General features: G+C 46.0%; 1 protein-coding gene across 1 annotated transcript in view; it reads right to left on the bottom strand.

The window, feature by feature from the left end:
• RBM19 (RNA binding motif protein 19) overlaps window positions 1-16,217 on the bottom strand; it is a 131,400-nt gene extending 115,183 nt beyond the window's left edge. Inside the window, exons 1-2 of the mRNA XM_038763587.1 lie at window positions 16,108-16,217; window positions 6,893-7,075 (exon numbers count right to left, since the gene is read on the bottom strand). Of these exons, the coding sequence (XP_038619515.1) occupies window positions 6,893-7,075; window positions 16,108-16,143 (219 nt within the window). The 5' untranslated portion in view covers window positions 16,144-16,217. The remainder of the gene's footprint in view (window positions 1-6,892; window positions 7,076-16,107) is intronic.
• Window positions 16,218-16,444: the final 227 nt, after the last annotated feature.

Raw genomic sequence — 16,444 nt, 5'->3', positions numbered from 1 at the left:
CACAGACGGATTTTGGAGCAAATTAATCCAAAGTGGTCGATTTAGCTTAGCATATTTTGGACACATAATGAGAAGGGCTAATTCTCTGGAGCAGACCCCAATTCATTCATTCATTCAATCGTATTTATTGAGCGCTTACTGTGTGCAGAGCACTGTACTAGGCGCTTGGGAAGTACAAGTTGGCGATGCTAGGAAAAGTCCAGGGAAAATGCGGAAGAGGCAGACTGGCAGCTAGATGGACAGAGACCACAAAGCGCTCGACCCCACCGACAGTTATACTCTTTATTTATTTATTTTACTTGTACATATTTATTCTATTGATTTTATTTTGTTCATATTGTTTCATTTTGTCGTCTGTCTCCCCCGTCTAGACTGTGAGCCCGCTGCTGGGTAGGGACCGTCTCTATATGTTGCCAACTTGGACTTCCCAAGCACTTAGTACAGTGCTCTGTACACAGCAAGTGCTCAATAAATACGATTGAATGAATGAATCAATTTCTCCTCCAACTCCCCTCCCCATCACCCCCACTCTCTGGGTGCGTTCGTACGTATTCGTTACTCCATTTATTATAACGGTGGCATTACCACCATATATTACCTGCATATATGTTTGTATATATTTATTACTCTATTTTACTTGTACATATTTATTCTATTTATTTCATTTTGTTAATACGCTTTAATACATTGTTATATATTTAATATGATGTTAATGTATTTTGTTTTGTTGTCTGTCTCCCCCTTCTAGACCGTGAGCCCGCTGTTGGGTAGGGACCGTCTCTATATGTTGCCAACTTGGACTTCCCAAGCGCTTACTACAGTGTTCCGCACACAGCAAGCGCTCAATAAATACGATTGAATGAATGAATCAATTTCTCCTCCTCCAACTCCCCTCCCCAACGCCCCCAACCCCTGGGTGCGTTCGTACGTACTCATTACTCCATTTATTATAATGATGGCATTACCACCATATATTACCTGCATATATGTTTGTATATATTTATTACTCTATTTATTTTACTTGTACATATTTATTCTATTTATTCTATTAATATGTTTTAATATATTGTTATATATTTAATATGTTGTTAATATATTTTGTTCTGTTGTCTGTCTCCCCCTTCTAGACCGTGAGCCCGCAGTTGGGTAGGGACCGTCTCTATATGTTGCCAACTTGGACTTCCCAAGCGCTTAGTACAGTGCTCTGCACACAGTAAGCGCTCAATAAATACGACTGAATGAATGAATGACGGTAATGGAAGAACCATCAGAAAGGTTGCGGATTATGGCAGAGGACAGGATGTTCTGGAGAAAGTATATCCATGGAGTCGCTATGAACCAGAAACGACTCAACAGCACTTGACAATAACAACTACATTTCTCACTTTACTGATCAGCGCTAAGCGCTCAATAAATACAACTGAATGAATAATCTCCTTCGCCTTGACTACTGCATCAGCCTCCTACTGATCTCCCTCTGATCGTACTTCACTGCTGCCCGGATCATTTTTCTACACTCGACATTCAGTCCAGGTTTCCCCACTCCTCAAGAACTTCCAGCGGTTGCCCACCCGCCTCAAATTCATTCAGTCGCATTTATTGAGCGCTTACTGTGTGCGGAGCACTGTACTAAGCACTTGGGAAGTACAATTTGGCAACGTATAGAGACGGTCCCTACCCAACAACGAGCTCACGGTCTAGAGGGGGAGACAGACATTAATAGAAATAGATAAAACAATCAATTACGGATATCTACAGATAGATGCATACGTGCTGTGGGGAGTCATTCATTCAATCGTATTTACTGAGCGCTTACTGCGTGCGGAGCACTGTACTAAGCGCTTGGGAAGTACAAGTTGGAAACATTCATTCATTCAATCGTATTTATTGAGCGCTTACTGTGTGCGGAGCACTGGACTAAGCGCTTGGGAAGTACAAGTTGGCAACGCATTAGAGACGGTCCCTACCCAACAATGAGCTCACGGTCTAGAGGGGGAGACAGACATTAATAGAAATAGATAAAACAATCAATTACAGATATCTACAGATAGATGCATATGTGCTGTGGGGAGTCATTCATTCAATCGTATTTACTGAGCGCTTACTGTGTGTGGAGCACTGGACTAAGCGCTTGGGAAGTACAAGTTGGAAACATTCATTCATTCATTCAATCGTATTTATTGAGCGCTTACTGTGTGTGGAGCACTGGACTAAGTGCTTGGGAAGTGCAAGTTGGCAACATACAGAGACGGTCCCTACCCAACAATGAGCTCACTGTCTAGAGGGGGAGACAGACATTAATACAGATAGATAAAACAATCCATTACAGATATCTACAGATAGATACAAATGTGCTGTGGGGAGTCATTCATTCAATCGCATTTACTGAGCGCTTACTGTGTGCGGAGCACTGGACTAAGCGCTTGGGAAGTACAAGTTGGCAACATACAGAGACAGTCCCTACCCAACAATGAGCTCACGGTCTAGAAGGGGAGACAGACATTAATACAAATAAATAAAACAATCAATTACAGATATCTACAGATAGATGCATACGTGCTGTGGGGAGTCATTCATTCAATCGTATTTACTGAGCGCTTACTGTGTGCGGAGCACTGTACTAAGCGCTTGGGAAGTACAAGTTGGAAACATTCATTCATTCATTCATTCAATCGTATTTATTGAGTGCTTACTGAGCTCAGCTTACTAAGCTTACTGCACTTACTGAGCGCATCCAACAGAAACTCCTCACCGCCTGCTTTCAAGCTCTCGATCGGCTCACTTCCTCCTCCCTCACCTCGCTACTGTCCTACTCCAGCCCATACTCCGGCATACTTCGCTCCTCTGACGCCAACCTCCTCACTGTACCTCCAGTCAGTCAATCAATTGTATTTATTGAGCGCTCACTGTGTGCAGAGCACTGTACTAAGCGCTTGGGAAGTACAATTTGGCAATGCACAGAGACGGCCCCTACCCAACAACGAGCTCATGGTCTAGAGGGGGAGACAGACATTAATACAAATAGATAAAACAATCCACTACAGATATCTACAGATAGATGCATATGTGCTGTGGGGAGTCATTCATTCAATCATATTTACTGAGCGCTTACTGTGTGCGGAGCACTGTACTAAGCACTTGGGAAGTAAATGGGGATTAAGACTGTGAGCCCCACGTGGGAAAACCTGATCAGCTTGTACCCCCCCAGTGATTAGAACAGTGCTTTGCACATAGTAAGCGCTTAACAAATGCCATTATTATTATTATTACAAGTTGGAAACATTCATTCATTCATTCAATCGTATATATTGAGCGCTTCCTGTGTGTGGAGCACTGTACTAAGCCCTTGGGAAGTACAAGTTGGCAACATATAGAGACGGTCCCTACCCAACAATGAGCTCACGCTCTAGAGGGGGAGACAGACATTAATACAGATAGATAAAACAATCAATTATGGATATCTACAGATAGATGCATATGTGCTGTGGGGAGTCATTCATTCAATCATATTTATTGAGCGCTTACTGTGTGCGGAGCACTGGACTAAGCGCTTGGGAAGTACAAGTTGGAAACATTCATTCATTCATTCAATCGTATTTATTGAGCGCTTACTGTGTGTGGAGCACTGTACTAAGCGCTTGGGAAGTACAAGTTGTCAACATACAGAGACGGTCCCTACCCAACAATGAGCTCACGGTCTAGAGGGGGAGACAGACATTAATACAAATAGATAAAACAATCAATTACAGATATCTACAGATAGATGCATATGTGCTGTGGGGAGTCATTCATTCAATCGTATATATTGAGCGCTTCCTGTGTGTGGAGCACTGTACTAAGCGCTTGGGAAGTACAAGTTGGCAACATATAGAGACGGTCCCTACCCAACAACGAGCTCACGGTCTAGAGGGGGAGACAGACATTAATACAAATAGATAAAACAATCAATTACGGATATCTACAGATAGATGCATATGCGCTGTGGGGAGTCATTCATTCAATCGTATTTACTGAGCGCTTACTGTGTGCGGAGCACTGGACTAAGCGCTTGGGAAGTACAAGTTGGAAACATTCATTCATTCATTCAATCGCATTTATTGAGCGTTTACTGTGTGTGCAGCACTGTACTAAGCGCTTGGGAACTACAAGTCGGCAACATACAGAGACGGTCCCTACCCAACAATGAGCTCACGGTCTAGAGGGGGAGACAGACATTAATACAAATAGATAAAACAACCCATTACAGATATCTACAGATAGATGCATACGTGCTGTGGGGAGTCATTCATTCAATCGTATTTACTGAGCACTTACTGTGTGCGGAGCACTGTACTAAGCGCTTGGGAAGTACAAGTTGGCAGCATATAGAGACGGTCCCTACCCAACAATGAGCTCACTGTCTAGAGGGGGAGACAGACATTAATACAGATAGATAAAACAATCAATTATGGATATCTACAGATAGATGCATATGTGCTGTGGGGAGTCATTCATTCAATCATATTTATTGAGCGCTTACTGTGTGCGGAGCACTGGACTAAGCGCTTGGGAAGTACAAGTTGGCAACGCATAGAGACGGTCCCTACCCAACAACGAGCTCACGGTCTAGAGGGGGAGACAGACATTAATACAAATAGATAAAACAATCAATTACAGATATCTACAGATAGATGCATATGTGCTGTGGGGAGTCATTCATTCAATCGTATTTACTGAGCGCTCACTGTGTGCAGAGCACTGTACTAAGCGCTTAACCTCCACCTCATCTCCCCTGCCATTTACCCTTGCCCACATCCTGCCTCTGGCCTGAAAGGACCTCCCTCCTCAAGTCCTACAGACAATTCCTCTCTCCCCTTGCTTCAACACCTTCCTGAAGGCCCACCTCCTCCCAGAGGCCTTCCCTGACTAGGCCCCGCTTTCCTCTTCTCCCACTCCCTTCTGCGTCACCCTGAGTTGCTCCCGGAGAAGCAGCGCGGCTCAGTGGAAAGAGCCCGGCCTTTGGAGTCGGAGGTCGGAGGTTCGAATCCCGGCTCTGCCAAGCTGTGGGACTTTGGGCAAGGCACTTCACTCCTCTGGGCCTCGGTGACCTCATCTGAAAAATGGGGATTAAGACTGTGAGCCCCCCGTGGGACAACCTGATCACCAGCGCTTAGAACAGTGCTCTGCACATAGTAAGCGCTAAATAAATGCCATTATTATTAGTACTATTAGAACAGTGCTCTGCACATAGTAAGCGCTTAATAAATGCCATTATTATTAGTATTATTAGAACAGTGCTTGGCACATAGCAAGCGCTTAATAAATGCCATTATTATTAGTATTATTAGAACAGTGCTCTGCACATCGTAAGCGCTTAATAAATGCCATTATTATTATTATTATTATTAGAACAGTGCTCTGCACATGGTAAGCGCTTAATAAATGCCATTATTATTATTAATTATTCATCCCCCATCCCAGCCCCATACCACTTAGGCCCATACCTGTCACTTATTTATTGAAATTCATGTCGGTCTCCCCTTCTGAACTGTAAGCTTGTTGTGGGCAGGGAATGTGTCTGCTTATTGTTACATTGTACTCTCCCAATTCATCTCATCTCCCTTGCCATTTACCCCATGCCCACATCCTGCCCTCCCTCTTCAAGTCCTACAGATAACCCCCTCTCCATGCCCCCCATCTTACCTCCTTCCCTTCCCCACAGCACCTGTATATATGTATATATGTTTGCACATATTTATTACTCTATTTATTTTACTTGTACTTATCTATTCATTTTATTTTGTTAGTTTGGTTTTGTTCTCTGTCTCCCCTGCAAGCCCACTGTTGGGTAGGGACTGTCCCTATTATGTTGCCAACTTGTACTTTCCAAGCGCTTAGTACAGTGCTCTGCACACAGTAAGCACTCAATAAATACGGTTGATTAATTGATTGATAATTCCTCTCTCCCCCTTCAAAACCTTCCTGAAGGCCCATCTCCTCCCAGAGGCCTTCCCTGACTAGGCCCTCCTGTCCTCTTTTTCCACTCACTTCTGCGTCGCCCTGAGTTGTTCTGCACACCGTAAGCGCTCAGGAAGTAAGACTTGCATGACTGAATGTGAGCCCACTGTTGGGTAGGGACTGTCTCTATATGCTGCCAACTTGTACTTCCCAAGCGCTTAGTACAGTGCTCTGCACACAGTAAGCGCTCAATAAATAATAGAGAAGCAGCGTGGCTCAGTGGAAAGAGCCTGGGCTTTGGAGTCAGAGGTCATGGGATCAAATCCCGGCTCCGCCACTTGTCAGCTGTGTGACTTTGGGCAAGTCACTTCATCATCATCGTCGTCATCATCAATCGTATTTATTGAGCGCTTACTATGTGCAGAGCACTGTACTAAGCGCTTGGGAAGTACAAATTGGCAACATATAGAGACGGTCCCTACCCAACAGTGGGCTCACAGTCTAAAAGAGTGGGCTCACAGTCTAAAAGTCACAGTCACTTCACTTCTCTGGGCCTCAGTTCCCTCACCTGTAAAATGGGAATGAGGACTGTGAGCCCCACTTGGGACAACCTGATCACCTTGTATCCTCGCCAGTGCTTAGAACAGTGCTCTGCACATAGTAAGCGCTTAACAAATGCCATCATTATTATTATAAATACAACTGATTGATTGATTGAATGAATGACTCAAGCGTGGCCCTGCCCACGGCCGTCTGGGGGGTCCAGGGGTCCCAGTCTCCAAGACCCAAGCGCTTGCCCCATCCACAGCCATCCAGCCTAGGGATTTGGGGGCCCGCTCCCCAAGCGTCCGACAAACGCGTAAGCCCCCCCGGGGCCTGGGTTCCAGTCTCGGGTTTCGGGGCGGGCACCCAAGGCCCCCGCGGCCGCCCCTCCCCACGGGCCCCGGCCGCTGACCGTGATCCTGGCAGTGTCCACGAAGCTCCTGTTGAAGTGGTCCCGGGCCGCCTGGGCCTCCTCTTCCGACCGGAAGCCGATGAAGCCGAACTTGCGGAATTTCCCATCCTTGGTGAACTTGAGGCTGCAGTCGGTGAGCCTGCCGAAGGCGGAGAACAGCTCCCGGAAGCGCTCCTCCTTCATCTGCGGGAGCGGGGAGCCGGTCAGGGGAAGGGGCCATGGGGACCCGGTGTTGGGTGGAGCAGCTGGACCCCGAGGCCACACATTACGGACACATTCCTTCTCCAGCCCAGCCCGCACCCTCCGCTCCTCCGCCGCTAATCTCCTCACCATACCTCGTTCTCGCCTGTCCCGCCATTGACCCCCGGCCCACGTCCTCCCCCGGGCCTGGAATGCCCCCAATCCCTCTGCCCATCCGCCAAGCTAGCTCTCTTCCTCCCTTCAAGGCCCTACTGAGAGCTCACCTCCTCCAGGAGGCCTTCCCAGACTGAGCCCCTTCCTCCCTCTCCCCCTCACCCCCCCATCTTACCTCCTTCCCTTCCCCACAGCACCTGTATATATGTATATACGTTTGTACATATTTATTACTCTATTTTTTTTATGGCATTTATTAAGCATTTACTATGTGCAAAGCACTGTTCTAAGCGCTGGGGAGGATACAAGGTGATCAGGTTGTCCCACATGGGGCTCACGGTCTTAATCCCCATTTTACAGATGAGGTAACTGAGGCACAGAGAAGTGAAGTGACTTGCCCAAAGTCACACAGCTGACAAGTGGTGGAGCCGGGATTTGAACCCTTGACCTCTCAAAGCCCGTGCTCTTTCCACTGAGCCATGCTGCTTCTCTAATTATTCTAATTATTAATAAATGCTTCTCTATTTATTTATCTTACTTGTGCATATCTATTCTATTTATTTTATTTTGTTAGTATGTTTGGTTTTGTTCTCTGTCTCCCCCTTCTAGACTGTGAGCCCACTGTTGGGTAAGGACCGTCTCTATATGTTGCCAACTTGTGCTTTCCAAGCATTTAGTACAGTGTTCTGCACACAGTAAGCGCTCAATAAATATGATTGATTGATTGATTGATCACTCTATTTTATTTGTACATATTTATCCTATTTATTTTATTTCGTTAATACCTTTTGTTTTCTAGACTGTGAGCCCACTATTGGGTAGGGACCGTCTCTATAGGTTGCCAACTTGTACTTCCCAAGCACTTAGCACAGTGCTCTGCACACAGTAAGCGCTCAATAAATACAACTGACTGATTATTTATTTTACTTGTACATATTTATCCTACTTTATTTTGTTAATACGTTTTGTTGTCTGTCTCCCCCTTCTAGACTGTGAGCCCGCTGTTGGGTAGGGACCGTTACTATATGTTGCCAACTTGTACTTCCCAAGCGCTTAGTACAGTGCTCTGCACACAGTAAGCGCTCAATAAATACGATTGAATGAATGAATGAACCTCCGCTCCCCCCCAACTCTGGGGGGTTAGCCTGAGACCCCTGGGCAAGGCTAACCTTCTCTGTGCTTCATGTTCCTCAACTGTAAAATCAGGATTAAATACCCATTCTGTCATCGCCTCAGATATTACTCTATTTCATCATCATCATCATCATCAATCGTTATTTATTGAGCGCTTTCTATGTGCAGAGCACTGTACTAAGTGCTTGGGAAGTACAAATTGGCAACATATAGAGACAGTCCCTACCCACCAGTGGGCTCACAGTCTAAAAGGGGGAGACAGACAACAAAACCAAACATACTAACAAAATAAAATAAATAGAATAGCTATGTACAAATAAAAGAAAAATAAATAAATAGAGTAATAAATATATACAAACATATATACATATATACATTTACTTATTTACTATTTATTTATTTACTATTCTATTTATTTATTTTATTAGTACATATTTATTCTATTTATTTTACTTCATTAATATGTTTTGTTTTGTTGTCTGTCTCCCACTTCTAGACTGTGAGCTCGCTGTTGGGTAGGGACCGTCCCTATGTGTTGCCAACTTGTACTTCCCAAGCGCTTAGTACAGTGCTCTGCACACAGTAAGCGCTCAATAAATATGATTGAATGAATGAATGAATGTGAGCCCTGAGTGGGGCAGGGACTGTGCTAGACCTGATCACTCTGTAACCACCCTAGCATTTAGTTTGCCGCCTGTTTTACTGTAAGTCCTTTACTGATACCAGAAGAAGCTGCATGGCTTAGAAAAGCAGCATGGTTTACTACTAATAATAATGATGACGGCATTTGTTAGGCGCTTACTATGTGCAAAGCACTGTTCTAAGTGCTGCGGCGGGTAGCCAACTGTGTTTTGGGGGGAATAATAATTAATATTATTATTATTATTATAATGGCATCTATTACACGCTTACTATGTGCAAAGCACTGTTCTAAGTGCTGCGGGGGGTAGCCAACTGTGTTTTAAGGGGGAATAATAATTAATATTAGTATTATTAGAATGATATTTATTAAGCACTTCCTATGTGCAAAGCACTGTTCTAAGCGCTGCGGAGGTCACAAGATCAGGTTGCCCCACGGGGGGCTCAAAGTCTCAATCCCCATTTGACAGATGAGGGAACTGAGGCACAGGGATGTGAAGTGACTTGCCCAAAGTCACCCAGCTGATAATTGGCAGAGCCGGGATTCGAACCCATGACCCCCGACTCCAAAGCCCGGGCTATTATAGTGTAGTGGATAGAGAATAGGCCTGGGAATCAGAAGGACATGGGTTCTAATCCTGGGTGTGCCACGTGTCTGCTGTGTGACCTTGGGCAAGTCATTTAACAGCGCTTAGAACAGTGCTTTGCACATAGTAAGTGCTTAACAAATACCATCATTATTATTATTATTATACAAGGTAAGCAGGTTGTCCCACGGGGGGCTCACAGTCTAAATCCCCATTTTACAGATGAGGTAACTGAGGCTCAGAGAAGTGAAGTGACTTGCCCAAAGTCACACAGCTGACTAGCGGCAGAGCCGGGATTAGAACCCATGACTTCTGACTCCCAAGCCCGGGCTCTTTCCACTGAGCCACGCTGCTTAGTGGAAAGAGCACGGGGATGGGAGTCAGAGGTTGTGAGTTCTAATCCCAGCTCCACCACTTGTCAGCAGTGTGATTTTGGACCCGTCATTTCATTCATTCATTCACTCAATCGTATTTATTGAGCACTTACTGTGTGCACAGCACTGTACTAAGTGCTTGGGAAGTACAAGTTGGTAACATATAGAGACGGTCCCTACCCAACAGCGGGCTCTGGGCCTCAGTTACCTCATCTGTCAAATAGGGATTAAGACTGTGAGCCCCTGATTACCTTGTAATAATAATAATAATCACATTTATTAAGCGCTTACTATGTGCAAAGCACTGTTCTAAGCACTGGGGAGGTTGCACGGTGATCAAGTTGTCCCATGGGGGGGCTCACAGTCTTAATCCCCATTTTACAGATGAGGGAACTGAGGCACAGAGAAGTTAAGTGACCTGCCCAAAGTCACACAGCTGACAATCGGCAGAGTCGGGATTTGAACCCATGACCTCTGACTCCAAAGCCCGGGCTCTTTCCACTGAGCCACGCTGCTTCTTTATAATGATGACATTTGTTAAGCGCTTACTACGTGCAAAGCACGGTTCTAAGCGCTGGGGAGGTTACAAGGTGATCAGGTTGTCCCACGGGGGGCTCACAGTCTTAATCCCCATTTTACAGATGAGGTCACTGAGGCACAGAGAAGTGAAGTGACTTGCCCAAGGTCACACAGCTGACAGTTGCCCGAGCCGGGATTTGAACCCATGACCTCTGACTCCCAAGCCTGGGCTCTTTCCATTGAGCCACGCTGCTGTATCTGTCCCAGTGCTTGGCACATAGTAAGCGCTTAACAAATACCATCATTATTATTATTACTTATTATTAGCGCTATGGCTTGCTACCCTGAGGTGGTTGCAGTATATATGTATATACTGTATACATGTATCACCTGTATATATGTATATATGTTTGTACATATTTATTACTCTATTTATTTTACTTGTACATATCTATTCTATTTATTTTATTTTGTTAGTAGGTTTGGTTTTGTTCTCTGTCTCCCCCTTCTAGACTGTGAGCCCAATGTTGGGTAGGGACCGTCTCTGTATGTTGCCAATTTGTACTTCCCAAGCGCTTAGTACAGTGCTCTGCACATAGTAAGCGCTCAATATATATGATTGATTGATTGATTGCAGGGAATTTGGGCGGAAACAGAAGTTGAGTGGGGAGACCCCCTCAACCTCCAATACCCGCTACTGAGGGTCCTGGGAGTGCTTCGCGTCCCGCTTTAACGTGCCCAGGGATGAGGAGGAGGGAGGAGGAGGAAAAGGAGATGGAAGAGATCTCCAAGTCAGAGGACCTGGGTTCTACTCCCGCCTCTACCAGCTGCCTGCTGTGTGACCTCGGGTAGATCACTTGGCTTCTCTGGGTTTTGGTTTCCTCAACCGTAAAATGGAGATCTCCCTCTCCGCATCCCCCCAGCCCTACCTCCTTCCCCTCCCCACAGCACCTGCATATATGTTTATACAGATTTATTACTCTATTTAGAGAAGCAGTGTAGCTCAGTGAAAAGAGCCCGGGCTTTGGAGTCGGAGGTCATGGGTTCAAACCCCGGCTCCGCCAATTGTCAGCTGTGTGACTTTGGGCCAGTCACTCAACTTCTCTGGGCCTCAGTGACCTCATCTGTAAAATGGGGATTAAGACTATAAGCCCCCCGTGGGACAACCTGATCACCTTGTAACCTCCCCAGCGCTTAGAACGGTGCTTTGCACGTAGTAAGCGCTTAATAAATGCCATCATTATTATTATTATTATTATTAAGAGATGGAGGAGGGAGGGGATGGCGGATGGAGGAGATGGAGGAGTTGGGGATGGAAGAGGGAGGGGAGGAGAAGGTGGCGATCATCATCATCATCAATCGTATTTATTGAGTGCTTACTATGTGCAGAGCACTGTACTAAGCGCTTGGGAAGTCCAAATTGGCAACATATAGAGACAGTCCCTACCCAACAGTGGGCTCACAGTCTAAAAGGGGGAGACAGAGAACAAAACCAAACATACTAACAAAATAAAATAAATAGAATAGATATGTACAAGCAAAATAAATAGAGTAATAAATATGTACAAACATATATACATCTATACAGGTGCTGTGGGGAAGGGAAGGAGGTAAGATGGGGGGGATGGAGAGGGGGACGAGGGGGAGAGGAAGGAAGGGGCTCAGTCTGGGAAGGCCTCCTGGAGGAGGTGAGCTCTCAGCAGGGCCTTGAAGGGAGGAAGAGAGGTAGCTTGGCGGAGGGGCAGAGGGATTGGGGGCATTCCAGGCCTGGGGGATGATGTGGGCTGGGGGTCGACGGTGGGACAGGGGAGAACGAGGCACAGTGAGGAGGTGAGCGGCAGAGGAGCGGAGGGTGTGGGCTGGGCTGTAGAAGGAGAGAAAGGAGGTGAGGTAGGAGGGGGCGAAGGGATGGATGGACAGCCTGGAAGCCCAGGGTGAGGAGTTTCTGCCTGATGCGCAGATTGATCGGTAGCCATTGGAGGTTTTTGAGGAGGGGAGTGATATGTCCAGAGTGTTTCTGGACAAAGACAATCCGGGCAGCAGCATGAAGTATGGATTGAAGTGGGGAGAGACAGGAGGATGGGAGATCGGAGAGGAGGCTGATGCAGTAGTCCAGACGGGATAGGATGAGAGCTTGAACCAGCAGGGTAGCGGTTGGGATGGAGAGGAAAGGGCGGCTCTTGGCAATGTTGTGAAGCTGAGACCGGCAGGTTTTGGTGACGGCTTGGATGGAGATGGACGAGGAGGGGATGGAAGAGATGGAGAAAGTGTCGGGGCTGGAAGAGGTAGGGATGGAGAAGCATCGGGGCCCAGTGGAAACAGCTCGGGCTTGGAAATCAGAGGTCATGGGTTCTAGTCCCGGCTCCGCCACTTGTCAGCTGGGGGACTTTGGGCAAGTCCCAAAGTCCTCCCCCCCTCCCCATCCCCCCCGCCTTACCTCCTTCCCCTCCCCACAGCACCTGTACATATGTATATGTAATATTTGTACAGATTTATTACTCTATTTTATTTGTACATGTTTTTCCTATTTATTTTATTTTGTTAATATGTTTGGTTTTGTTCTCTGTCTCCTCCTTCTAGACTGTGAGCCCACTGGTGGGTAGGGACCGTCTCTATTTGTTGCCAACTTGTACTTCCCAAGTGCTTAGTACAGTGCTCCGCACACAGTAAGCGCTCAATAAATACGATTGAATGAATGAATGAAAAGTCACTTCACTTCTCTGGGCCTCAGTGACCTCATCTGTAAAATGGGGATGAAGACTGTGAGCCCCACGTGGGACAACATGACCACCTTAGAACAGTGCTTTGCACATACTAAGCGCTTAACAAATACCATTACTGTTATCACCTTGTAACCTGCCCAGTGCTTAGAACAATGCTTTGCACGTAGTAAGCGCTTAATAAATGCCATCACTATTATTACTATTATTATTATTATTCTCTGGGCCTCAGTTCCCTCATCTGTAAAATGGGGATGAAGACTGTGAGCCCCACACGGGACAACCTGATTACCTTGTATCAACCCCAGCCCTTAGAACAGTGCTTTGCACATAGTAAGCGCTTAATAAATGCCATTATTATTATCACTAACAAATACCACCATTATTATTATGGAGGATCCCGGCTCAGCTACCTGTCTGCTGTGTGACCTTGGGCAAAATCACTGGACTTCTCTGGGCCTCAGTTATCTCCTCTGTAAAATGGGGATGGAGACTGTGAGCCCCATGTGGGCAGGGCCTGCTTCTAACCCGATCTGCTTGTATCCACCCCAGCGTTTAGTGCAGTGCCTGGCACACAGTAAGCGCTCAGCAGAGCTCACAATTATTATTATTACTATTATTATCGCCTGGCACATAGTAAGCGCTCAGCAGAGCTCACAATCGTTATTAATATGACTATTATTATTGCCTGGCACATAGTAAGCGCTCAGCAGAGCTCACAATCATGAAGAATACGACTACTAGTATTGCCTGGCACATAGTAGGCGCTCAGCAGAGCTCACAATCATTATTAATATGACTATTATTATTGCCTGGCACATAGTAAGCGCTCAGCAGAGCTCACAATGATGAAGAATATGACTATCATTATTGCTTGGCACATGGTAAGCGTTCAGCAGAGCTCACAATGATGATGACTATGACGATTATTGTTGCCTGGCACATAGTAAGCGCTCAGCAGAGCTCACAATTATGACTATAATGACGATTATTGTTGCCTGGCACATAGTAAGCGCTCAGCAGAGCTCGCAGTGATGATGACTATGACGATTATTGTTGCCTGGCACATGGTAAGCGCTCAGCAGAGCTCACAATGATGATGACTATGACTATTATTGTTGCCTGGCACATAGTAAGCGCTCAGCAGAGCTCACAATCATGATGACTATGACTATTATTGTTTCCTGGCACATAGTAAGCACTCAGCAGAGCTCACAATCATTATTAATATGACTATTATTGTTGCCTGGCACATGGTAAGCGCTCAGCAGAGCTCACAGTGATGATGACTATGACTATTACTATTGCCTGGCACATAGTAAGCGCTCAGCAGAGCTCACAATTATGAAGAATATGATGATTATTGTTTCCTGGCACATAGTAAGCGCTCAGCAGAGCTCACAATGATGAAGAATATGACTATCATTATTGCTTGGCACATGGTAAGCGTTCAGCAGAGCTCACAATGATGATGACTATGACGATTATTGTTGCCTGGCACATAGTAAGCGCTCAGCAGGGCTCACAATCATGATGAATATGACTATTATTGTTGCCTGGCACACAGTAAGCGCTCAGCAGAGCTCACAATCATGATGAATATGACTATTATTGTTGCCTGGCACATAGTAAGCGCTCAGCAATCAATCGATCAATCAATCAATCGTATTTATTGAGCGCTTACTATGTGCAGAGCACTGTACTAAGCGCTTGGGAAGTACAAATTGGCAACACATAGAGACAGTCCCTACCCAACAGTGGGCTCACAGTCTAAAAGGGGGAGACAGAGAACAGAACCAAACATACCAACAAAATACAATAAATAGGATAGAAATGTACAAGTAAAATAAATAAATAAATAAATAGAGTAATAAATATGTACAACCATATATACATATATACAGGTGCTGTGGGGAAGGGAAGGAGGTAAGATGGGGGGATGGAGAGGGGGACGAGGGGGAGTGCAGTGCTGAGCAGTGCTCAGAATTATTAATATGACTATCATTATTGCCTGGCACATAGTAAGCGCTCAGCAGAGATCACAACTATGATTACTATGACTATTACTATTGCCTGGCACACGGTAAATGTTCAGCAGAGCTCACAATGATGATGACTATGACTATTATTGTTGCCTGGCACATAGTAAGCGCTCAGCAGAGCTCACAATCATTATTAATATGACTATTATTGTTGCCTGGCACATGGTAAGCGCTCAGCAGAGCTCACAATGATGATGAATATGACTATTATTGTTGCCTGGCACACAGTAAGCGCTCAGCAGAGCTCACAATGATGATGAATATGACTATTATTGTTGCCTGGCACATAGTAAGCGCTCAGCAGAACTCACAATTATGAAGAATATGACGATTATTGTTGCCCGGCACATAGTAAGCGCTCAGCAGAGCTCACAATGATGATTATAATGACGATTATTGTTGCCTGGCACATGGTAAGCGCTCAGCAGAGCTCACAAAGCTGATTATAATGACGATTATTGTTGCCTGGCACATAGTAAGCGCTCAGCAGAGCTCACAATTATGAATAATACGACTATTATTGTTGCCTGGCACATAGTAAGCGCTCAGCAGAGCTCACAATCATGATGACTATGACTATGATTGTTGCCCGGCACATAGTAAGCGCTCAGCAGGGCTCACAATGCTGATTATAATGACGATTATTGTTGCCTGGCACATAGTAAGCGCTCAGCAGAGCTCACAATTATGAATAATACGACTATTATTGTTGCCTGGCACATAGTAAGCGCTCAGCAGAGCTCACAATTATGGAGACTATGACGATTATTGTTGCCTGGCACATAGTAAGCGCTCAGCAGAGCTCCCAACGCTGATGACTCTAATGACGATTATTGTTGCGCTCACCCCGTTGGGGAGGTTCTTCACGATCAGTCGCGACATGGCTCGGCCTTCCCAAGCGCTCAGTACAGTGCTCCGCACACGGGAAGCGCTCAATAAATAGGATGATTGATGAGGGCAGCAAGGGCGGCGACTGCGACGACGCCGATCGCGACTGCAGGCCCCGCAGGCCGCGGCTCACGAGGCCCCCCTGGGCGCCGCCATCTTGCCCGGCCCCCGTCACGTGACGGCAGCACCGCCCCTCCCCTCCCACTTCCGCCTTCCGGAGCCGGCGCCGCCGTCCCCCGTCACGTGACGGTGAGGGGGCGCGGGCTCTCGTTCTGCGCAGGCGCAAAGCTGGGGG

The sequence above is a fragment of the Tachyglossus aculeatus genome, chromosome 21 (genome assembly GCF_015852505.1).
Source record: "Tachyglossus aculeatus isolate mTacAcu1 chromosome 21, mTacAcu1.pri, whole genome shotgun sequence".
Taxonomy (NCBI): domain Eukaryota; kingdom Metazoa; phylum Chordata; class Mammalia; order Monotremata; family Tachyglossidae; genus Tachyglossus; species Tachyglossus aculeatus.
Note: the sequence above shows the minus strand (reverse complement) of the source record. Positions and strands in the feature narration are given on the sequence as shown.